The sequence below is a fragment of the Carassius auratus genome, chromosome 21, assembly GCF_003368295.1.
Source record: "Carassius auratus strain Wakin chromosome 21, ASM336829v1, whole genome shotgun sequence".
In the NCBI taxonomy this organism is placed as follows: Eukaryota; Metazoa; Chordata; class Actinopteri; order Cypriniformes; family Cyprinidae; genus Carassius; species Carassius auratus.
This window is the reverse complement of record NC_039263.1, coordinates 4,014,822-4,039,912: the sequence shown is the minus strand read 5'-3', so window position 1 is coordinate 4,039,912 and position 25,091 is coordinate 4,014,822. Positions and strand designations below refer to the sequence as shown.

General features: G+C 37.0%; 1 protein-coding gene across 1 annotated transcript; it reads left to right on the top strand.

Annotated features, from left to right (window-relative positions):
• The first annotated feature begins 8,619 nt into the window (after positions 1-8,619).
• Positions 8,620-23,687, top strand: LOC113038255 (G-protein coupled receptor 54-like). Its single transcript, XM_026195546.1, has 5 exons — positions 8,620-8,939; positions 9,870-9,994; positions 17,112-17,247; positions 19,474-19,712; positions 22,050-23,687. The coding sequence occupies exons 1-5, from the start codon at positions 8,714-8,716 to the stop codon at positions 22,422-22,424; spliced, it is 1,101 nt and encodes a 366-aa protein (XP_026051331.1). The 5' UTR covers positions 8,620-8,713; the 3' UTR covers positions 22,425-23,687.
• The last annotated feature ends 1,404 nt before the right edge of the window (positions 23,688-25,091 follow it).

Below are 25,091 nucleotides of genomic sequence, written 5' to 3'. Positions count from 1 at the left end.
TGGAAAGGTGGCTTTACTTGTGTTGTCATGAAGTCGTTTGATAAACTGGTTCTGGCTTATCTGAAGGACATCACTGGACCCTTACTGGACCACCTACAATTTACTTACTGAGCAAACAGGTCTGTACATGATGTAGTAAACATGGAACTGCACTTCATCCTGCAACATCTGGACAAAACAGGGACTTATGTGAGGATCCTGTTTGTGGATGTTAGTTCAACACCATCATCCCAACAGCCCTCCAGACCAAACTGACCCAGCTCTCTGTTCCTAGCTCTATCTGTCAGTGGATCACCAGCTTTCTGATAGATAGGCAACAGCTAGTGAGACTGGGGAAATTCCTGTCAAACAGCCGCTCCACCAACATTGGTGCCCTTCAGGGATGTGTTCTCTCCCCACTGCTCTTCTCCCTGTACACCAATGTCTGCACCTCTAAAGACCCCTTTGTCAAGCTCCTGAAAATTGCAGATGAGATTGGTTCCATAAAGGACAGTGACGAGTCTGCTTACAGAGCTGCTCAAGAGTTTGAGCAGCTGGATGTCTGGTGCAGTCTTAACAACCCAGAGCTGAACACTGTTCATAGACAGAACTGTGGCAGCATTGGAGTCATTCAGATTCCTGGGAACCACCATCTCTCAGGACATTAAGTGGGACAATGTCACGAACGCACACACAAACAGAGAGAGCCAATAGCAGTGTTTTTAATTGGGTAATCCAGAATCAGAAAACAGCCAGGCCAAGGTCAAAATCCGGGTAATCAATCCAACACAAGAAACAAGAACAAGCCAGGGAAGACGAGAATACAGGGTGACATAAAACAAGGACTGTTAGAAACAAACATGGTATATATGGACAGGTAAAAAAACAATGAAATTGGGAACAACTGAGTGCAAGTAACAGGTGAGAAATTAACAGTTATGAATCCAGACAAAGGCTTGTGGGAAATGTAGTATCTGCGTTTGGATGACTATATGGGAAGTGAGACCACTAGATGACACCCAGGGAATAACTGTCTGGTTTGGTTCAGCTACAAAATCAGACATCAGACTACAGAGAATGGTTCAGACTGCTGAAAGGATTATGGGTGCTCCCCTGCCCATCCTTCAAGAACTGTATACATCCAGAGTGAGAAAAATGGCTCAAATTACTCTAGAACCTTCTTATTCAAGTTATCCCCTTCTTGAACTTTTGTTACCTGGCCAGCACTTCAGAGCTGCAAATACCAGGACAGCCATGCACAAGAACACTTTCTTCCCCCGTGGCAATCAACCTCATGAACAGTTAAATGTTCCCCACTTATGCAACAAAAAAAATTGCAATATCCTTATATTTATTTGTTACCACCTCCATCCTAGTAAATCCCTGCATCTCACTCTATTCTATTCCATTATCATCCATAGCACAACTGTTCATACAATTCATTAATTTTTTTTTTATTTTACAATATTTGTCTATTTATATGTACATATGTGTATTATTATAATTATTATTTTGTCTGTGTGTTGTTGTTGTCTCTTTGTACTGGAAGCTTATGTAACTAAAACAAATTCCTTGTATGCACAAGCAATAAAGCTCTTTCTGATTCTGAAGAGGAGGGGTCCAAGAACTGATCCCTGAGGTACTCCAGTGACCTGTTGATGTGTTTTGGATACCTCCCCTACCCAGGCCACCCTGAAAGACTTACCAATGAGATAGGATCAAACTAGCGAAGTGGAATCCCTGTGATGTCCAGTGATGAGAGGGCAGACAGGAGGATCTAATGATTGACATTTTCAAAAGCAGCAGATAGATCCAGCAGAATAAGAACTGATGATTTGGAATCAGCTTTTGCAATCCGCAGGGCTTCCGTGACTGACAGTAGCACAGTGTTAGTTAAATGGCCAATCCTGGAAACTGACTGGTTATCGTCCAGTTTGTTGTTTTGTAAAAGAAACAATGATACCTGGTTTAAAACAACTCTTTCGAGGGTTATGCTATGAATGGTAGGAGAGAGTCAGGTCTGTTTATATCCACATATTGGATTCAATTGTTTTGTGTTTCTGTTTGCATCTGGTTAATCATTGGCCTCATTTATCTATGATCAGGTACTGCACCTAATTTTTTGAGTGATAAAAGCATTTTTTATGTAAAATGTTCATAATATGAGAAAATATGAGAAAATTATGAAAATTTGCAATGTTCATCACACTAGTGTGCTTTAATGTTTAATCAACAAGTTTGGTTTTAAATGCATTTATTTTGTAAAAAAAAAATTGCAAAAAGTCATACTCATGGTGTTCCTTGTCAAAAATGACTCGCCTACAATCATTTGCTTATAAATCTCTCATAATGCTATATTTTCACAATATGAGATAAACAAAAAAAATATGTTAAATGCACTGTTGATCACACTAGTGTGCTTTAATGTTTAATCGGGAAGTTTGCTTGCAAGTGCTTTTTTTTGTAAATAATAAATATTTTGTATAAAGTGAATGGAAAAAAATGAAAGTAAGAGAAACAACTAGTGTTCAGGAGCATGTTGATTATTCTCACATTTGTACATGTGTGCTTGCAAAAGGAGGAGTGTTTAATTAGCGTTGGAGATAAACTCTCGAAGTTTCTCAGCCCTGCACTATGGCACAAACCTATGTCTGTATCAAATGCAATATATCAATGTGTTTCATGTGTTTTTTCCTTTTCACTTAATGATTTCTTGGCATTTTTCGACTGATTTGTGATTTTTTTTATTGCTCCCTGTACATTGTCATATGAGTATTGTTAATGAGTATTTTCTCTGTAATTCTGCACCATTGTTGCACAATATTGCCCTAAGGCAACAAAAAATATTTTGGGATAGGGGCTGAGGGGTGTTTTTTTTTATCATGTACCATTAAAATATGTGCAGTAGAGGGTTAATCTTAGATAATATGTGTAGTCTAGGACAAACATTTGTCATGTGAATTACATTCATATGTTGGTGATGTGACATTCAAGTGACATCACCTTTCTTCATAGTATATTTTCTCACCAATCATTATGTCACAGCAGTAAGAAGAATGTAAAAAGCACTGAATCACCTCATACATCAACATTGTACTCATGGTGCTGGCTGCACAAATCCCACAGATATTCCAACAGTCTGCTAGCCTCATCATAAACAGCATTATTGAATTCAGTGGGGAGCATGTGGAGATGCTGATGAGTAAGTTTAGGAAAAGCTGGAAGCAGGGGTTTAGCCTTAATGGGGTGGATAGATTTTCCTTTCGCAATGGCTTTGAGATTAAAGTGAGACTCACTAAGGAATAGTAGCTGGTGTTATTACTGTTGTCTGGGGATGTATTTGTCTTCTCCAAACCATAGTTACAGAGGAGACTCTGGGGGATATTTTTAAAAGAGGCATATATATATATGTTTCTGTAAATTGGAGCACTCTGGAAGCTGCCATCTCACCAATGGAGGAGAAAAACACAACAGAGAGATACAAATATTATGAGGGATGTGCACTTTTGCAGAGCTGTGTTAATAAAGATTGAACTAGATAGAATATACTTAGGGGCGGTGGTTGCTAAGTGACCACAATGGCCATAATTTATTCACCTATTTTAAGCAACATATTTTCTTAATTTATTTATTTTTTTGCCCTTCCAGTCCTTTAATGCTGCTTTCCATGTGAGACATTAAGCCTAGATAACAAAGATAAGTTCAAAGGCCAAGACATAAAATACATTATCAAGTTAAGTTCCAACAGAATTCTATTTCAGATAAATGCTCTATTGAACGTTCTATCCATCAAAGAATCCTAAAAAAAAAAAAAAAAAAAAATGTATCAAGAAAAATATCAAGCAGCACAACGTTTTTCAACATTGGTAATAATAAATATTTATTGTAGCACAAAATCAGAATATTAGAATGATTTCTAAAGGATCATATGACACCGAAGACTGCAGTCATGGCTGCTAAAAATTCAGCTTTGCCATCACTGGAATAAATAACTTTTTAAATATATATTAAAATAGAAAAGTATTACAGTATTACTGTTTTTTATTGTAGTTTTGATCAAATAAACACATCCTTGGTGAGCATATGAAAAATATATAAATATCCCACTACTCAAACATGCATTTTTATTTATTTATTTATTTATTTACACACACACATTTATTAACAATGTTGTGTTCATTCCACCTTCCCTGGGCTTATTTTTTCTTTCTTCTTTTTTGTTTGAGCGTGTGCACTATATTTCTTATAATTTCAAACCTGTGGAATTGCTAAATCGAAAATTATATTTTTCTTTCTTGTATTTCATGTGTATTACCTTTGAGGCCATATACATACACTGTAAAAAATAAGTGTAATTTTAACTGTAAAATTTTGTAAAAACGCTATGGAAAAAAACTGATAATAGGTTAACAGTAAGTTCCCGTACTATATACAGGGAAAAACTGTAAAAGATCTAACAAAGCATTTAATGTAAATTTACAGTAAAATTCTGTTAATTATACAGCTTTTAGAAGTAAAAAAAGAACAAATCAATGTATAATTTACAGTCTAAAACTGTAAACTGATATTCCCAGAATTCCCTGCGTGACACTCCACGTTTGAAAGTATTTTGTTTAAATAATCATGTTTTTAAATAGTTCTTGTTATCAGTTATGTACATTTGAGCTTTATGTTACATCTTCTGTTGCTTAATGAAAGTTTTTTGCATTATTTAAGTATCACGTGTGTTACCATGATGGTGTTTTGTGTTTCCATAAATGTGCACCTTCTATATGTTAATATATACTTCTGCTTGTGGTGAAGCTACTTGTGATGAGCTTTGATACTTCATGTGGCTTTCTCTTATACAGTACCATCTTTATTATTATGGTGGTTGTCAGTATTTTCAAGGTACAAAACAGATTTAATTGTGTTGTTGAATTTACTGGTTTATATTCACATTTTCTTGTTTGTAAATTACAGCTTTATATTGTAAAATTAACAGTTTTTGACGTAAATGTGTTTACAGTTTTCTGTATTTTTACAAAATTATTCTGGCAACCACAGCTGCCAAAAAGTTTTTGTAAAAACAACAAGAAATTTTTTACAGTGTATATAATATACAACAAAATATTGACAAAGTTCATTTTTAGCAGATACACGCTTTTAAAAATTGTACATTTAAAATAGCCTTAGGAATTGGGTTTGTTCGCTTCAGTTACCACCATACAAATATTTGTCATCCTATCAGTGCCAACACATAAGTTTGTTATAAAATGAAAAAGTTGTGGAGCATCAATTACTTTCCCCCACAGTTTTCTTAATTGTTTTGTCCCATGAACCATGACCACAGGCTCCTCTGAATGACAAATTGAAAAGCACACCAATCCCATGTAAAGTCTTAGCTAAGTGACTTCCTTCTGACATCTGCGCCATGCCAGGCGAACTGCAGGACAGAGAAATGAAATATAGTGTTTATGCAATGGCACTAAGCAGAACATAGTGTTTATAGAGTGTATTTCCACAGCTGTTATAACCACTGACACATTTTAGATTAGATTCCACTGCCAGGGTGCAACTACTGACTGAGAAAAGGTCAGAGCAGTGCTCTTTCTTACAAAGGTTAAAATAATGGGCAAAAAAATAAATAAAAAAAAGTCTAAAATATAATGTTCATGTGCAAGATAATTCAAGTTTAAAGTGTGCTTTGGGTAAATTTCCAGCCTTAGGCTCTGCTCTGTATGTGCTCAATATGACATCTTTGATATATTTTGATTGTCTTGTTTGCCGCAGGCTATATATATTTCATGACTGGATGACTAAAAACTATGTCGATGCAGCCATGCCTTTGCCAATTATTTCTACCTTCAGGTATTTACAAATAATACACTCCACCCCTGCAGTGAAACTGATATATTGTGCACCGTGCAGTGTTGAAGGTTGGCCTCCCAGGGGATTTGTGAACATGGCCCATGAACATGACACATTTGAATCCGAGCTGTCCAGTACATCTGAATGCTGAGCTGAAGCAGGCCTCAGTCCTCAGAGAATGCCAGCGGCAGAATACAAATTTATGCTTTCCTATGACCTTCAAAAGCACCAGACAGGCATACTAAGTTTTAAAGCCTGAATGTTCAACTAAACCTCAGGTGCTGTAAGGTGTACCATTCTGCCATGTTCAGAGCAAGAGTGATTAAAGTATTAATCGACTTATCACATGAATGATTAATTTCATTTTCATTGTGAGTCTGATGGTGTGTGCTAAAGGGTTTCGGTAAAAATGTGCTGTAAAACACTATCACTATGAAAACATCTAATCTGACCGAACTATTTAAGAAAAAAAGTTATCTGATTCTGTAGATCTCAAAATGTGACGTTGGATGGGGTATGACAATGTAAAACATGGTGGTGAACAAGTCTGTTGCGACTTGTGTAAAGTTATGTACATTTTCAGTGTTCTGTATTTCAGTAATAACATAAGGCACTATATACCAGCCAGCTGATGTTAATCACTTACCTTTCATGATTTGTTTTATGCAGAATATATATATATATATATATATATATATATATATATATATATATATACTTTTTTTTTTGATACCATGCATACTGTATATAATGTATGTTATGAAAATGTTATGATGTGTTCCAGTCATAATTTTGACACCAATTGTGTGCAAGTCACTCTGGTCAGTGATTGATGTACAACTGTCGATGTACCTATTTTTTTCTATTGTAATATGGAGTGATACATTTTTTTAAAATACAGTATAAAAATATATCACAAAAATAACTACTTCATAGATTTGAATGTTTGAAATATTGTAACATTAAATGCCCAACGTGGATGATTCTGAAGCAGGCAGCATAACCACTTTTTTATTAAACCACTGTACACAGATTTAAAAAAAATTTTTTTTAAACAATTATCACTCTGAAACTGCTAGTAAGTTTCTCAAACAATTACAATGAAACAGCAAATAAAACATTGAATTAAACATGAAATTCTGAATGAGAAAAACTGAAATACTATTATCTTGTAAAATGTACTCTAGTATTCTGTTTTATTGAAAAAAAAAAAAAAAAGACGTGCAAAAGATACTGCAATTAGCCCATCATTATCACTAAATTAACTGTGACAAGGTGATCAGGAATCACTGTGCACATTATCATGACTACTCACCAAAGAAATAAATATGGGGATATTCAATTTTGAGGTTAAATAGTTTAGCCTAACACTTTAAAGCTTATGCTGAGAAAAAAGTAGTCGACTACAATATACAAAGCATATGGCCTAAGACAAACATAGAAGTAATATTAAAGTAAAACAGTAATATAAAAACTCTAAAGTCCTCCAATGTCCCGACAATTGATAACTGTGATACACAATGGCATTACTTGAATTTGTATGTAACAGAAAGTGTGTCTAAGTCATTAATCAAGTAGTACAATCAATGAAAATGTTATGATGTGTTCCAGTCATAATTTTCACACCAATTGTGTGCAAGTCACTGGTCAATGAATGATGTACAACTGTCAATGTACCTATTTTTTTTCTATTGTAATTATACATCATCATATTTTGTGCATGCAACTTCATTTTAGCAAATTTACCATCTATACAGAAGCTGCATCCATTGCATCCGACTCAGAATCTCTGAGCTTAAAGAAAGCTCTGAGTTTACTACTTGTGATTACGACTTTGTGGTGCCATTCAAAATACAATCTTTCCAACACGACTTAAACACCCTATTAAAATTTCAAATCAATTTGGAAAATTAATTATTACCTTTTCCAAACAAACAAAGTGCTGATAATAATAAGCATTTTTTTTTTTTCATTAAATGTGTGCAATTAAAGGCTTCATTGTGTAGGGGTCAAAGAACGCAATAAAGAGCAAGCAGACTGAAGTGTTGAATTAAATTGAATAGAGACTGTGGGAGAGCTCGGTCTCCATGCCTTCATCAGTGCTCAGCAGTACCACTGTGCTCTTATCTGAGCAGTCAGTGTGTGATTCAACCATGATTGTGAGCTCATTCTCCCAGACTTAAGGTCTGATTGCATTGCTCGATCACACTCTGAACTTGGTTCAATTTGCTCCAAGATTGCATATAGCATTTAGTAAGAAAAAAGTAACCTGGACTCAACAAAGGAGATCCCATACGACAATTTGTGGTGATACACAGTCTCAAGAAGCAGTAATTGTGTCTTTCCATGTTGTGGTCAGTAATTTCTAGGTGGAGTGATAGTAGAACAAACTGAATCACATTGATCTTTTTGATTCCGCAGGTTTGCATAACTTTAGGCTATGTGTATACTGCAGGGTAAATACCACATTTATATTTCGTTCTCTCTGCACACACATAGCGACAGAATAAGAGAGAGAGAGCCCTAAAATTGTTGCTAAGCGACCTGACATCAGTTTTTCATTCTACAATCTTTCTGTTGCCCACGTGTGTGCAGGCTGTGTATAAAACCAATGAGAGCGGATCCACTCTGCCTTTGAGTGGATCCTGCTCGCAGGGCTCCTTTTTCAAAGAGCTGAAGAGAAATTGCGGCAGCCGTCTCCTCCAAATACCGATCTACCTGAAAAACTGCCTCAGTAGCATGAAGTTAATGAAAAGACACCAGATTCTAATGGCGTGTTCTTAAAATTAATTGGATTGGTGGGCATGAGGATTTTGTCGCTGTCAGAAAGAAGAAATTTGGCTTTTTTTAATCTTATTTTAAGGTCTTTCCCAAGCCTAAAATTATGTTTCCGAGTGAAGACCGGAACTCAAGTGAGCTGCTGAACAGCTCCATTGGAAACTCCTCTATGGAGGATATGGAGGACGAGGAGCACCCTTTCCTGACGGATGCTTGGCTTGTGCCACTTTTCTTCTCTCTCATCATGCTAGTGGGGCTGATCGGAAACTCACTGGTGATCTATGTCATCTCCAAGCACAGACAGATGAGGACCGCCACTAACTTTTACATTGGTGAGTGGCAGCCAATTTTTTATTCTGCACAAAACCTCTGGAACCTTTTCTCACATTAGACAAGCTCTAAGCACTTGCACTTTTAAAAAGATTCGAAAAACATTCTTAGCTTTCAAATAATATATTTAAGTCTTTTTTTGTCAATGTATTTTCTCTCTCTATCTATCTCTCTCTAGTTTGTTATGAGATATCTTTGTTTCATTATTTTTATTGTTTTATTATCATTTTGGTTCTTTTTATTTTTTTGTAAATGTTTTTTATGCCCAGACCAACAAAGCATTTTGAACTGCACCTTATATATTAAGCTGCAACAAATAAATTATTCTTATTTAAAGTATTATTTAAGTAGTTCATATGATTATTTAGTACTCTATCAGAAGTAAAGAAGCAAACTGGAGTTTGTGTTAGTATATTCGTGGTAAATGATTCATCATTAGTCACAGAATGATGTACTGTCATGTAACTGTAAGAATTATTGCATTCCCTCGAGGAACGCTTCACAGGAACCTCTTGAGCAAGATTGTGAGGTTAGAAAATACCTTAACATTGATGGATCTTGAGTGAAGTACTGATGAAAAAAGTCATTGCCACAATATGGCTATATGACCACAGCCTATATGTTGGCATTTTAGTAGTAGTAATTTTACTGTATTTGTACTTGTATTGAATTTTGGAAGGTAATAAAGTCAGATCATCCACAGTGGCTCAAATTGATTTTCAGTGTTGCTGTCAGAGCTTGCATTTAATTCACTTCATTTTCACTTCACATTTTCCACCACTTCTGTCTTCAACTATTTTTTGACTTCACAATATTTCAAGTATTGACAGAATCCCTGTATACCCCTAGGAGATAAAAGTAATATGAACAGTAGCACCTCACATTACACATTCACCTTTTCCATACCTTAACACATGCACTTAATTCCTCAGCTAACTTGGCTGCTACTGACATCATTTTCCTGCTGTGCTGTGTGCCATTCACTGCTACCCTCTACCCTCTGCCTGGCTGGATATTTGGGGACTTCATGTGTAAATTTGTCGCTTTTCTCCAACAGGTAAGCAGAGCACCTCAGGGAACAATACTCCACAAGACATATTGTTATAAATAAGCAATTTTTTTTTTTCGTTTCTGTAGTATAAATGTGTCTCTGCTGCGTCATCTCAGAATGTTTTTGATGACAGTGGCGATACCAAGAAAGTCACTATGAAATGAAAAGTAAGAGGAATAAATGTGTTAAGATCAATGCTGACAGGATTCTGGACTTCAGTATAGTACCCAAAACTGTCACCCAATAGCAATAAATGGATTTGTACACTGATTAAGACCTAATATAGTTCCTATGCTCATAGAAAATCAGCTTAGGGCAGTGATGCCAGAATTGTGCACATTATGATTTCACAGGCAGATTATCAATTAATATAAACTTATTTTTCTGTGGTTCCATAATAATGTTATGACCTTAAAACACTTTACCACAGTGCATGATTTGTAAGGTAATATATTTTGGCGTTTGCATCACATAGCAAGCTCCATATGTATGGCTTTTCTGATTAAGTAAATTTGCTTGATAGTTCATCAGGTACAATCAGCAAATACGTTTTTCATTATCACCTTTGCTTTTGTTAACACTATCAGTTAGGTTTAGGGCAGTGTTTACTGTAGGTGGTAACTTATTTTGGAATGCATGAGAGCATTAAACTTAGTGCCACTTACTAGACATTTTATTGTACTCCAGTGATAGGTACAACCAACAGGTGTCATAATGTTGCCAGATTCATGTTTATCTATTTCAGATAAAACTGAACACACTTTTAGCACCCCCTCACTGGACATTTCACATAAAAAATGTAGCAAACTGAGCAAGAAACCAAGGAATCTAGGATGGTGAAAGGGTAAAAAAAAAAGAAAAAAGAAAAAGAAAGAGTATCTATCCTAAAATGCTATTAGGTGCTAAAACTATTTGTGACTGTCACAAGTTTACTTTTAATGCAAGTCACCAAAGCAAAATATTTGAATACTAGCCAATGAGGATGTGGGCTAAAAGTCCTGGTGCCCATAGTGTTTCAAGATAAGTAATGTCAGTAGTCTTGCGTAGCCAGACCTTAAGACTGAAGGTCTGGAATTCATGGCAGGTTTCAGTGTCCAAGACATGTCAAACAACCAATCACAGTTCATTTCACAATAACAGACCAGTGTGTAAAACTCTTGGACATATTTTAAAGATTCCATGCCGCAAACATTAAATATTTCACATACTTTTGAAAATCCAGCATTTAGTTGATCCTGATAAGCATTCGTCATCACAGTTGTAAACAAGATGGCTTTTTTCTTTCGTGAGGGGGTTTGGTGCCACGGTGTCTTTGTTTCCAGGTGGAACATTAAGAACATGACACACGTCTCACAGAAATCCTGTAGAATTCAACCAATACGATAACGACTTCAACACTCCTTGGGCCCTATTTAAACGATCTGAAACGCAAGTGTCAAAGCGCGAAGCGCAAGTAAGTTTGTGGGCGGGTCTCGGCGCTGTTGCTATTTTCCCGGCGGGATAAATGGCTCTTGCGCCCGGCGCAAATCTAAAGTGGGTTGGTCTGAAGTAGCTTCATTATTCATAGGTGTGTTTTGGGCGTAACGTGAAATAAACCAATCAGAGCGTCATCCAACATTCCCTTTAAAAGCAGGTGCGCAAGTTCCATTATGGATTGCTATTATTATGGCGTATTTACCAGGCGCACGCCAGGAGCGGTTCACAGCCGAGGAGACTGATGTTCTTGTAAGAGCAGTGAAAGACAGAGAAGTTGTGTTGTATGGGGATGGGAGAAACCCACCCAAAATAGCGTCGGTTAAACAGACGTGGGAGGAAATAGCCACAATTGTTTCATCTATTTTTTTTTTCCTGGTTCTTGACGGACAAACCAATTTGTCAGATGTCCTTATATACATATATGTATTGCCACTATTGGGCAAACAGGTCTGATCCTTAATTACTACAAGTAGCCTGAATAATTTGTAAGCTAGATTTATGCCTATTTTTTCACATCTTCGTGACACACCACAATGATTTCCGTCATCTCATGTGTTAATATTTTTTTAGTGTAACAATTTATGATTTGCAAAAATAACTGTTGCATCTGTGTAGATTACATGAGCAAAGTGTATGCGCGTTGTGCACGCTATACATTATGGTCAAGCATGCGCCCTTAAAATAGCATAATGAACAACGCGCAACGCGCCACTGACTTTAGACTAGTTTTTTTCTGGTCAGTGGCGCAATTGTTTAATGGAACAGCAAAATAGCACCAGGGATTGTTTGCGCCGGAACACGCCTCCTTTTTTGCGCTGAACCGCCCAGGGAGCGCAAGTTCATTTACTAGTTTAGCGACGTGCTTCTGTGGAGGGAAAAGCGCGCTTTGCGCGGGTGCAAAATAGGAATGACACATGCGTCGGTGTACAAAGTCAATTGCGCTGGGTGCAAGATAGGGCCCCTTAAGTGTTTCCACTTTTTTGTCCCTTATGCATCAGCTCTGATTAAATGATATTGAATATGATATATTTGTTATGAATATAAGATAGATATTGCCTAGTTAATTAGTTTCAATATAGCTAGCTACTTTCTATTAGCAAACTGTAGCATAGCTAACTACTTTTTCCAAAAGGATAACAAGCTATGCTATAGTTTTTGTGATGGGCCCTCTTCAAAGAACGTACCAGTGTTATCCTTCGGTGCTCCTCCCGACGACTGGATGTCGATCACTGCATCGGAGGGAGAGCTCTCTGGAGAGGAAGATTCACCTGCGCTGCCGCCCTCCAGGATCGCATCACGGCACTCACAAGGTTCAAGTTACACAAGCCTGTCACCGAACCTTCACCATGTGTTCAGACCTTGTGTTTCTCCAGGCAAGAGTGCCAACAGAACAGAACAGAACATTCAGCCACCTCCTCCTTTGGAGAATTCTGAGGTCACTCCGTGCCATTCACATTCTGGGTCTGCCCAACTGTACAGCCAACGAGCTGTCACGAGCTACGCTCCCAGGAGAATGGAGACTCAGGTAGACCCGTTTGCCTCTCCAGAAACCTCTCACTGCCAGTTGTTCTACATGGAGGAGCAGGTCCTGCTTGTGGCACTGTATTGACTAACTCACGCCTGGTTCCCCGATCTAATGCTCCTCGTGAAAGCCCCTCTTTGACAGATACCTCTGAGGAAGGATCTACTGACTCAGAGACGGGGCTCCCTGTGGCACCTGCGTCCAGACCTCTGGAAATGAATCTGATCCCTGGACTGGACACAGAGATTCTAGGTGGTCTACTCCAAGAGGTTGCTGACGCCATCACTTTGGCAAGAGCACTGTCTACAAGACACGCTTACACCTTGAAGTGGAAGCTGTTCATCAAGTGGTTTTCGTTTTGCAGAGAAGACCCCGGAGATGCCTGATCAGAGTTGTACTTTCCTTTTTGCAGCAAGGGTTGGAGCGAAGGCTGTCTCCCTCCACATTAAAGGGGGGGGGGGGTGCTATTTCATGCATACTGAGTTTTATACACTGTTAAAGAGTTGGATTCCCATGCTAAACATGGACAAAGTTTCAAAAATTAAGTTGTACGTTTGAAGGAGTATTTTTTTGTTCCAAAAATACTCCTTCCGGTTTGTCACAACTTTCAGAAAGTTTTTTTTTGAGTATGGGTCTGTGTGACGTTAGATGGAGCGGAATTTCCTTATATGGGTCCTGAGGGCACCTCTCCCGGAAGAGTGCGCGCTCCCGTATAGCAGAGCACTGAGAGCACAACAGACGTTCACTGATCAGAGCGAGAGACCGAAATGTCACAAAAGAAGTGTGTTTTTGGTTGCCAGGGCAAGACAACCCTGCACAGATTACCAAAAGAAAAACAGCATTAAGGGACCAGTGGATGGAGTTTATTTTTACAGAGCATCAATGGAGTTGTGCAAGTGTTTTTTTTTGTTCCCTGCATTTCGAAGATGCTTGTTTTACAAACAAGGCCCAGTTTGACGGCGGATTGGCATATCGTTTATTTCTTAAGGATAATGCAATCCCAACGAAAAAGGGTCACGATCGTGTGTTGGAACCGCATGCGGTGAGTAAAACTGCTTCAAATATCTCTGTGTTGTTAACTTAGCTATCAGCGTGTAAGCACATCAAGTAAACAACATGCGATGTTGTCATCAAACTGCACTTTCCACATGTACACCTTAAAAAAAAAAAAAGACGATGACATAAAGTGGAACTTAGTCATTTTCCAAAACCGCCAAGCAAATATATATAGTTTCAATACATACTTCAGATGTCCTGCTGTAGTCGTTGCTGCTGCTGCTCTTGTTAAATTTCAGCTTCTGGATCTGATTCTGGATCATAAATATACGACTGAATCTGACTGTTAGCCATGGTTTGTTTTGGATGATGTTTTTTTTCCTCACGGTAATGTCACAGTTTCCACATGCTCTCAACGCAAAACTCTCCTACTCCTACTAGCGCTCGTGATTCTTTAGCTCCGCCCACACGTCACGCCTCCAGTCGATCGGGTTTTTCTGGGAAAAAACGGTACAGAATATCTTTCTCTTATAAATATAATAAAACTGAAGTCTTTTTGGAGTTATGAAGGATGCAGTACTACTCTATAGTTACTCAAGATTAACAGGATATTGAGTGAAAACGAGCATTTCACCCCCCCTTTAAGTCTTTGTGCTGCGATTACTGCTAACCATGACCCCTGGAGGGGAAGTCGGTAGGGAGGTGTGACCTGGTCATCAGGTTCCTTAGAGGGGAGAGAAGGTTAAATCCTACCTGGCCCTCCTCCACAACCTTTTGGTGATCAAAAAACTATATCAGGGCCCATTTGAGCCTTTGCAGTCTGTTGAGCTGAAGTGTCTATCAACACACATGTTTTCCTCTAGACGTTTGTTTGTGATTGTTTAATTATTGAATTTATATATTTTGATAATAAATTGGCTTATGGTGGAAAAATTGGGTTTGGTCTCTTATGTGTTTATGCTATGGTTTACAAGCCAGCCGTAACACCTCGCTGACAGATATTAGTAGAGCTGCGGGCTGGGCGACCCCAAACACGTTCGCTAGATTCTATAGCCTTTGTGTGGAGGCGGTATCCTCCTGTGTTCTCACTTCAAATGGATAGAAGCGCAGAAAGGACCAGGTTTATGGTCGGCAGACTTTCTACCTTTTTCCAGGAGATTTACAATCACCTCTGTTCTTCCATATGCATGTAATCGGTTGTTCTTATGTGTAAGTACTTCCGAAACCTCCTTTGTGAAGGGGCTTCTCCAATGTTCATGTTCAATGTGGAATGGGTATGTTTTCCCAGTGTTATCCAATCTCACTGAAAGGGTAGTGCTACAACCAGAGTGACTGGTTTTCTTGATGCATGTCCCAGTCTACACCAAAAAGGGGCACAGGAGTCTTGCACAGGACACTGGAAGGGGCAGCATCCAAGGTCCTTTGGTCGGGATCCCAATTCGTTGGGAAACTAATGTGATTTTGAGAGTGACTGACTGAAAGGTAACTTCTTGGATACATAGGGTACAGACCAAAAATTTGGACACCTTCTCATTCAAAAAGTTTTCTTTATTTTCATGACTATGAAAATTGTAGATTCACACTGAAGGCATCAAAACTATGAATTAACACGTGGAATTATATGTGGAATTATATACACATAACAAAAAAGTGTGAAACAACTGAAAATGTAATATTCTAGGTTCTTCAAAGTAGCCACCTTTTGCTTTGATTACTGCTTTGCACACTCTTGGCATTCTCTTGATGAGCTTCAAGAGGTAGTCACCTGAAATGGTCTTCCAACAGTCTTGAAGGAGTTCCCCGAGAGATGCTTAACACTTGTTGGCACCTTTTGCCTTCTGTCTGCAGTCCGGCTCACCCCTAAACCATCTCGATTGGGTTCAGGTCCGGTGACTGTGGAGGCCAGGTCATCTGGCGCAGCACCCCATCACTCTCCTTCTTGGTCAAATAGCCCTTGATGCCTTCAGTGTGACTCTACAATTTTCATAGTCACGAAAATAAAGAAAACTCTTTGAATGAGAAGGTGTGTCCCAACTTTTGGTCTGTACTGTATGTGACCATCGTTTCCTGAAAGAGGGAAAGGAGACGTCACGTCCCGACGTCACGTCCCGTCGCCACGGCTGCTGTACCACTGCTGTGCGACCGGTTCACTGGGTCCTCAGGGAAAAACCTGGTATGCATTGCACCAGCTGCCTTTTTATGCTCATGCTGTGATCAGCCGCAGCTGGATGCAATCATCCCATGCCAATGTCCAATGGCTTGTTTGGTTTACACTCAAAGCAGATTGGTCTCTCGAAGCTAGATCACAATTCGTCAGTCACCGATGTGATGTCTTCATTATGTCCTTCACGGAATGAGGGTTACACATGTAACCGAGAAGTTAATCGTTTCAGCTGTACTTTGAAGTAAATTCACTTAAATAAGCAAAGTTGCAGTGCTTGTAACTAAATGGATTGCTGGTTTTGTACATGGAAATGAAAAGTTCTGCTGCTAATTTACAAGTCTTTCTTCATAGTTGTGTTTAATTACTCAACGAACGAACATCTTACACAAACATCAAATAGTCCCTGTGGGAGGAATAACTGCATAAATTCAGCTGTGGGTTTGAATTTTCCTAATCCTATATTCTTTGTACAGGTTTGGTCCAAAGCTCTGTGAATCATATCTTTTCAGACACACAGGCCTTCTCAGATTGAGGCTAAGCACACATTTTTTTTGCTGTTGTTTTGTTTAATCATTAGATATCTTGCACAAAAGATGATGGGATGGAACAGCTCTTTGTTCACACCTGTTGCATCTAAGAGCTAAAGCCTCTCCTCTTACCTGATTCTTTTAATTTAAGATGAGCAATCAGGCACTTCAGTTCAATTAATTCACCAGACAAAACCACGAGTGAATGGGGCTAGGGTTTTTTTATGTGCATGTCTAGAATTAATTCAAAAGACGATGAACTAAAGACTGGCCTGTACTGAAAGCATTATGTGGCTGTGTTTTTGATGTTCTACCACGTAGTTGTTAGATGAGTTAAATCAAATTTTTATGTTTACTCTAGTGCTCTGGAGTGCATCTGTCTTGCATGTACTGATAATGATATGAACACATGATAACAAAGGGTTTGGCAATGTGTAGGTGACCGTACAGGCAACATGCATCACTCTTACGGCAATGAGTGGAGATCGTTGCTATGTGACAGTGTATCCTCTGAAATCCCTGCACCATCGAACCCCTCGTGTCGCAATGATTGTTAGCATCTGTATCTGGATCGGTAAGTAATTAAGTACAATTATCAACAAAAAAATTCAAAAAAGGTGACAACTTCCCTATAAAACGCATCTTTTTAGCTGTGCATTTGTTGAATGAGCACTGTGCAATGTCCGAACTGATTGCACTATATTTTCACTATTTTATGTTTTATTATTGTTTTATTATTATGTAAAATCATTTTCTAACTGTTTTTAAATGTTTAATCATTTTAAAAGTTTTAAAATTACTTGTTTTATTTTTGTTATTATTTTTCTTCATGATTATTTTACTTTCTTTTATGTAAAGCACTTTTAATTACCATTGTGTACGAAATGTGCTATATAAATAAACTTGCCTTGCCTTGCCTTGCCTATGTATACATATAACAAACACTAGGATGTATTCTCTTTATAACTGCAATAATTATTTCACTTTATTAAACATAAATACTTCCTAATTTTAAAACTTAATCTGTCACCTGTTGTTGATTACCAGAGAAAATAAATTCAATGTACTCTTTAGTTTAAAAAACCAACACATTTCAGGACTGTATACACAGAACACATTTATGTATTTCAAAATGTTTCTCCATGGTTTTTATTTTTATTTTTTATTAACACATAATCATGATGAATGCTAGATAAAACGCATTTGTAGATTTACTTAAAGGGACAATAAGTAACTTTTTAGGTATTTTATTATCTAAAATCAATATTTTTATTCATAAATATGCCCTCAATGGTGTACAAATACCTATGCCAATGTTTAAACTAATCCTTGTAAATGAAGAATTTATTATCTTTATATACATGGGACGGGTAGGTCGACGGAGGCTTCCATGTATTTCCGCCATCTTGCAAAACTATAATAGCAGAGAGGGACAAAAAGTACTAAGCCAACGCGTTTCCACAGCGCGTTTTCGGTCAGAGCCAGAAACGCAGGTGCAGAGCAGTGAGAGGCGCTTGAAACTGCACCGGCAAGTTTAAAAGTCTGGATTGCATTCTTATTATGGACCATACATATGCCGCGCCACAGGAGAAGAAAACATCGTCGCCAAAACAGTCAAAAATAGAACGTAAAAGGAAACGTGACCGTAGATTACAGAAAACAAGAGTTAATGTCGGGGAAGCTTTTTCTAGGTGGAAAGAGCTAATGCTTGATAAAGATTTCAAAAGAGACGCTGAAGTGGCCAGTTTTCTTCTCGACAGGTAAGTCAGTGTTACAATCTATATTATAATATTTTTTTTTATATCTAACAATGCATATAATTCAGAAAATATAACGAATAAATTAGACATAACTACTAATTACAATATTTCATGTTTTCCACAGTCAGTAATTCATACTGTAACATTCGTTTGTTAGTTGTCATGTTGCAGTTTGTTTGAAATAACACACCTGTTCACCTGAAGGAAAACTCGACGAAGTGCTATTAGAAGACATCCTGTTAAAGCTTTTTGGTACATATCGCCTACCGTAGATGCAACGCGCATTTGAAAAAGCGAGGCGCTGGAGAGCAAAATTAGTTTGAATGCAAAATACAATTTCACCACTAGATGGGAGTAATTCCTACTTAGTGTCCCTTTAAAAAAAATGCAAGTTTGTTCTATGTGATAGGCCTAATAGTAATTCAAATATAAATATATGGGGAAAGTTTACATAAAAACATTAAAAGTGTGATGGGGCCATTCAAATACTGTAGAACACGTTCTTTATGTGAGACAAAAGCATTGAAAAAAGAATGCAGTCGTGAGACAGGTTTTTCAAAATTCTTTGACACAGTGTTTTAAAACATGGCACTCATGCACAAAATGCAGTCAGACATGGTACAACTGTCAACTGTCCATAACGTATGTTTACATACAAAAAATAAAAATAAAATAAAAAAACCAGAGAAACAAGACTAGGCAAATGCATCTTGTGTAAATCAGCCCATACTGTAACAATCTCTTTATCCTTTGTAATGTTTTTTTTTTCCTCATCTGTGAGTGAATATTCTATGTGAATACTCTCTCTGATCTCATTAGTATTCATATTAGTTTACACACACATGCACACACACAGTTCTATTTTTTTACCTTTTTTTTTTTCTTTAGAAGTAATGTTAATGCAAAAATTCATGTTTCACACTTTCATGTAAGTGCATAACAAAGTCCCTATGCATTTAACCCAGAATACTCCTATACATTTTAAAATGTTTAAAAGTGAAGCAATACAATTCTCATCTTCTCCTTTCTTATGCATCAAGGTTCCTTTATCCTTTCCATACCAATCTTCCTGTACCAGAGGCTTGAGGATGGCTATTGGTATGGACCAAGAAAATACTGCATGGAGAGGTTTCCATCAAAGACTCACGAGAAAGCTTTCATCCTCTATCAGTTCTTAGCCGTATATCTACTGCCTGTCATTACCATCTCCTTTTGTTATTCCTTCATGCTGAAAAGAGTGGGACAAGCCTCTGTGGAACCAGTGGATAACAACCATCAGGTATGATCATGGGTAACAACCATCAGTGATGACACTTCACTAAATGGATATGAAAGGCTATATGTGCTTTGATTTATTATCCTGGTGTATATCCTCTCAAGAGGTTGTGAAACATCATGGTTTCTTTTCTTGTCTTCAAAAGTAAAGAAATGAAGTAGTTGTAACCTTTATTTAACAAGGTAAAATAAAAATCTTTTAAGGACAAACTAACATATATTGTGCAATGTAAAAATAAATAAATAACTTGACTTTGTACATGTTGCATTTAAAAGTTAATAAAATTAACTATTTCCATATAAAAATTTTCTTAGTTAAAAAGTTGAGTATTTATTCCTTACTTATAAGTAGATCATTTTCACAGCAAAAACAACATTAAGTCATCAGATGAAGGTGTGGTCCAGTTTCACATAGGTGGTGTCCGAAACCTAAAGTCATGACTTCATAGGCAAGATTTTTGTGTATTAAGGTTCCCTGTAAAGAAATTAGATACAAAAATATGAAATCCAACATTTGGTAAATACACAGAATAGTGCAAAATTTAGAAGCAATTTTTATAGGCCAGTCATTTTTGACTGGAAACACCACAAGTGCAACAAGTGAAGTTATTATACCTTGCATAAGCAAAAACAGTAAGTCTTAGTCCATTGCAATAACAAGAACTTTTCAAGGAAAAGAAAATCCTCTCTAGTTCAAAAAGATTGCAACACAACAGGGTAAAATGAGCTTTGGAAATTAACAAGCAGCATGTAATGAATTATTTTTTTGATAGAAATGGAATTGTATGTTGAAATAAACAGACATTTGTTTAAACAGAATATTCTAGATATACTTTCACTCCTTCAGATACTGCTTTATTCTTTTCACCAACTGCTGAACTGCTCAAATGCTGCCGATAAAAAAACAAAGAGATTGAGCTGAACATATTAGTTGATGCTTTGCATACATTAGGTTCAGAAGTGCCTTGGACACCTCAGACAGCTGGAACATTTAAATGTGATTTTGGCCCCTTTTTTTGACAGATTTGTGACAGGGTTTAGGTTCACACTTCTGCATCACGATATTTAAGCAGTGGCCCAATGTTTTTATTAGGCTGAGATTTGCAGTATTTACCGATATTTTGCACAGTCATTTTTTATCTTTGACAAGAAAACCAGTCCCTGATAAAGAAAAGCCACCTCACAGCTTGATTTTGCCACTACCACACTTCCCTGTAAATATAGCAACTGTCTGATACATGGCCAGTGTTACTTTGCCACACATTCACTTTGAATTCCAGCCTAAAAGCTCCTAAAAGCTCTTTCTTATCTGAGGTCTTCTCCAACATCTGAGGTGATCTCTCTCTCACTCAGAGTTCCTGAGACACCATACTGCTTTTTATTTTCCTGCAGATGTTTAAACAGTCTTACAGTTCTTGCTTTCTTGTAGTGAGATTTGAGGGATGAAACTGTGGAGTTCTTGTGTGATTATGGCATTTATCTCCGTATACCTGTAATTTAACAAAAAGTGCTCACTGTGGAATCACATTTAGATTTTGTTTTGTACCCTTTATCTAATTAATGCTTTTATTCTTCTTCGCCACTATATCTTCAATGTAAATTATTTGCAATGGTCTTTATTGTTCATTTTCAACAAAAACAGATTCACAACATGAATAATTGAGCTGTGGGATCTTAATCCAGAAAATACGCTGTCTTTATTATCTGGGTATAGTTACAACAGCACATTATGGTTTTGTGTTATATGAATATTTAAGGGTCAGTGATAAGGATATCTAAATTATGAAATATATTTTTTGTATTAATGTTGTTTTAATTAAAATAAATAAATAAATAAAATAACAATGGTGTAACCATCAGGCTGAAAATACTTTTCTCTACACTTTCAATACTTTTGTATATCTTAATATTTTAATCATTATATATAAATATGTAACAGAATTGTATTATAGAATAAATATGAATAAAAGATTATGCAACTACTCATACCAACATTACTTTTTATGAGACTTTCAATTGCAGTATACCTAGACTTTTTTTTTTTTTTTTACTTTAACTTTAAACCCCATCAAAACTATCAAAGATCATTTTAATTTAGAAACCGAAAAGGTTTCTCATGTTTCTCATCATTTCAGTAAATTAAAATCCACAAAGAACTGCATTTCAATATATAACTTCATTAGAAAGACTTGAACTCTGAATACTTTTGTAGAGCCCTTTCACTAAATGTATAATAAAAATACGTAGATGTTTCTTTATAATGTCATTGATCTATTTTTTTTTTTTCACATATCAGTCACATTTGCCTGCTATAATCTTATCAAAACCTTGTTTATTTCAGGTCCACCTGCTCTCCGAAAGAACAATCTCCATTAGGAGTAAGATTTCCAAAATGGTTGTGGTCATTGTTGTTCTCTTCACCATCTGCTGGGGTCCCATTCAGATCTTTGTCCTGTTCCAATCTTTCTATCCCAACTTCAAGGCCAACTACGCAACATATAAGATCAAGACGTGGGCTAACTGCATGTCCTATGCCAACTCCTCTATCAACCCTATTGTCTACGGATTTATGGGCGCCAGCTTCCGCAAGTCCTTCAGGAAGACCTTCCCTTTCCTCTTCAGACACAAAGTGAGAGACAGCAGTGTTGCCTCACGCACGGCCAATGCAGAAATAAAGTTTGTAGCAACAGAGGAGAGCAACACTGAGAGGAAATGAGAGCAGATGACAACTAAACCATTAATTCATGCCAACTGTCTAGTCACTGAGGTGCAGGCTTCCCTCCTAAATAGGGGTTATATTCAGTTCGCTGAGTTGTGAAAATTTTGAATGTGGTGCAAAAGGCCATTTAAAAGGCAAAGAATTGCAGTTATATTTACAGCTGGAGTTAAATAGTATTATTATTTCCAACTTCTAAACCCAAAGGTTCAACTCTTATTGCTTACCCTGTCGTGCTACGAGAGCTTGCCTTTTTAAAAGCTGAATGGAAAGCTCATTTTACAGGGATTTAGTTTGCGGATGGGGAACCAAACGGATGTTCTGCCAGTGGAGATGTGTAGGAGCTTGCCTGAGAGGATGTTGACTAAATCAAACATGGCAACTGTTGACTCATCTATTGTGTTTGACATATACACGACACCTCCCTGTGCACACTTCCTCATGAAACACCACTCCAAACTGCTCTCCATCAGTTATATATTCTGAACATTCAACGACATGGCTCAACCCTGAAGAGGTGTATTCGCAAGGTATAGGCTCTCTCAAAGCACACCCCTTCTGAAGACAGAACAAATGTTGTTCATAGTACGGGATAACATATTATGCTGCACTTGCCAGTAAGGCTATTGAGATATCATAGGATAAACACTAATGATTAACAAATAACCATATACCAAATACACTTTTTCAAGGTGCAAATCACCCAGAGGTTTTTTTTTTTTACCCGAGGAGCTCATTTATAGAATACTGTGTCATGCACAAGTTGGCAGCAAAAATTCTGGATGTTAGCGCAACGTTCAAACACGTCCATCTAGAGCATTTTTACTCAGAAAAGAAAATGAAAAGAAGCGCATTGGAATGCAATAAGTTTGTTGTGTGTGTGTGTGTGTGTGTGTGTGTGTGTGTGAACAGCCTCCAAGTTGTCTATATCTTATATCTTAAAACGCTAAAAGCAGTGGTCAAAGGTGTTTGTCTGAGGGGTGTTTTAAATAGAAAGCATTTTTTGTGTTGAAAAATACAAAATACAATTTTCACTTTTTTAATGAGCGCGATGGTGAAACAATGTCCTAACAAGTTTACAAGTAACCAAATTAAATAAGAAAGAACAGTGAAATGCAAAAACGGCCCCTAAGTTGCCTGTGTCTTAAAAACATAGAAAAGCAGGTCAACAAAATGGTCAATGGGGTTTTTCTAAGGGGCCATTCACAAAGAACAAGTTTTTGTGTTGAAAAATGCAAGATGCAAGCAGTGGAATAATAATAAAAAAAAAACAATAAGTAAATGAAAACAAGGTCTCCAAATGCATTTTTTTAAAAGTATTGAGCACCATATTTATTAAATGCTATGGTGCTAAATAGTGCAAAAGTTGCCAGATGTGGACATTTTGGTTAAACACATAAATCTAATGCATGTTTACATAGGAAAGTAAAATGCAAAAATGTGTTCTGTTAAAATGTCCCTATAAGCTTCTGTACCTTGACCCTTGAGGACATCTAATCAAAACGCTGACAAAAACAATGGTCAAAGACTCTATGTTTACATTGATTAACAAGCAGCACAGTGGAGTGCAAAAACACATTGTGCGTGAACTGGGCCTAACATATTCAGTGTTCTAAATTTTAATCAATAACATCCTCAAATGCTTTCCAAATATGCCCTTCATTATGATGTAATAATTTTTGGTAAAATGTTTTTTTCATGCACAAATGAGAATACAACACTTTTACAGGGTATATTTATTTACCATGATAAGTGAGAAGGAATTCAAAGTGAAATTAAGTGTGATTTTGTTTTGCTAGTATGTGCTACCACAAAGCTTGCTTAATTACTTTCATCCTAAGCAGAAATAGATGTCTTATCATTAGCATTTGTGAAATGTTTTGACAAGCCGAGCTACTGTAAAAGCTTTTCTTGAAGTGCTGTCGGTTTAACCTCGGCATTAATAAATAATTCAGTATCCTTAAAGCATGGTCCTGTTAGCTTTATAAATGCCTTAATGAATTCAAATCTGACTGGACTTGAGTAGCTTTGTTTGCCTACTTTATTTCCATATTTTTTGTCTTGCTTAGGAAGGATTGATTGATTTCTGGTTTTGTAAAATACATACAACAAGAAGAGACTAAACAGGTTTCTGTCTAAAATGTTCAGAGTATATTGATTAATCATATCTAATAAATTCCAGTGCATATACCATCTGCATTTAGAAATGTTTTTATCTACAAATGTGAGTTTTCAAATGGATCATCATCGGAATATATGTGTAGTGTTAACCATGTGAATGTGGAATTGTGTAAATAAATTTGCCAAATCTATGAATAATTTGTCATCTTGTTCCAGTGACATCAGGCAGATGTTTGATATTCATTGCATAATGCGTCTTTAATTACCATGCAGAGTGTATTGCTCTGAGAAACGACAAGGCAAAATCAAGCAGTTGGACTGACCCCATGATGCCACCTACACAGACAGCCAATTATTATCTTGATCAGTGGAAAAGGGGCAAGAAGTGCGTAATCAGTCCTGCTATTTCAAAGGGCTAAGCTAGCATCTGTCCTCTTCTTGGCCTAAGGTCAGTAACAGAGGCACTGCAATAGTTAAATTAACTTTAAAACTCTGAGATACAATGAGTCACTCTATTCATTATAATACACTCATAAAGAAACTATT

What these genes read in the sequence shown, in the direction of transcription:
- LOC113038255 (XM_026195546.1), top strand. Translation starts at nt 8,714, where the DNA reads ATGTTTCCGAGTGAAGACCGGAACTCAAGTGAGCTGCTGAACAGCTCC. An exon ending in CGCCACTAACTTTTACATTG is followed by an intron (nt 8,940 to 9,869) that starts GTGAGTGGCAGC and finishes TTAATTCCTCAG; the next exon opens with CTAACTTGGCTGCTACTGAC. An exon ending in CAGTGGATAACAACCATCAG is followed by an intron (nt 19,713 to 22,049) that starts GTATGATCATGG and finishes TGTTTATTTCAG; the next exon opens with GTCCACCTGCTCTCCGAAAG.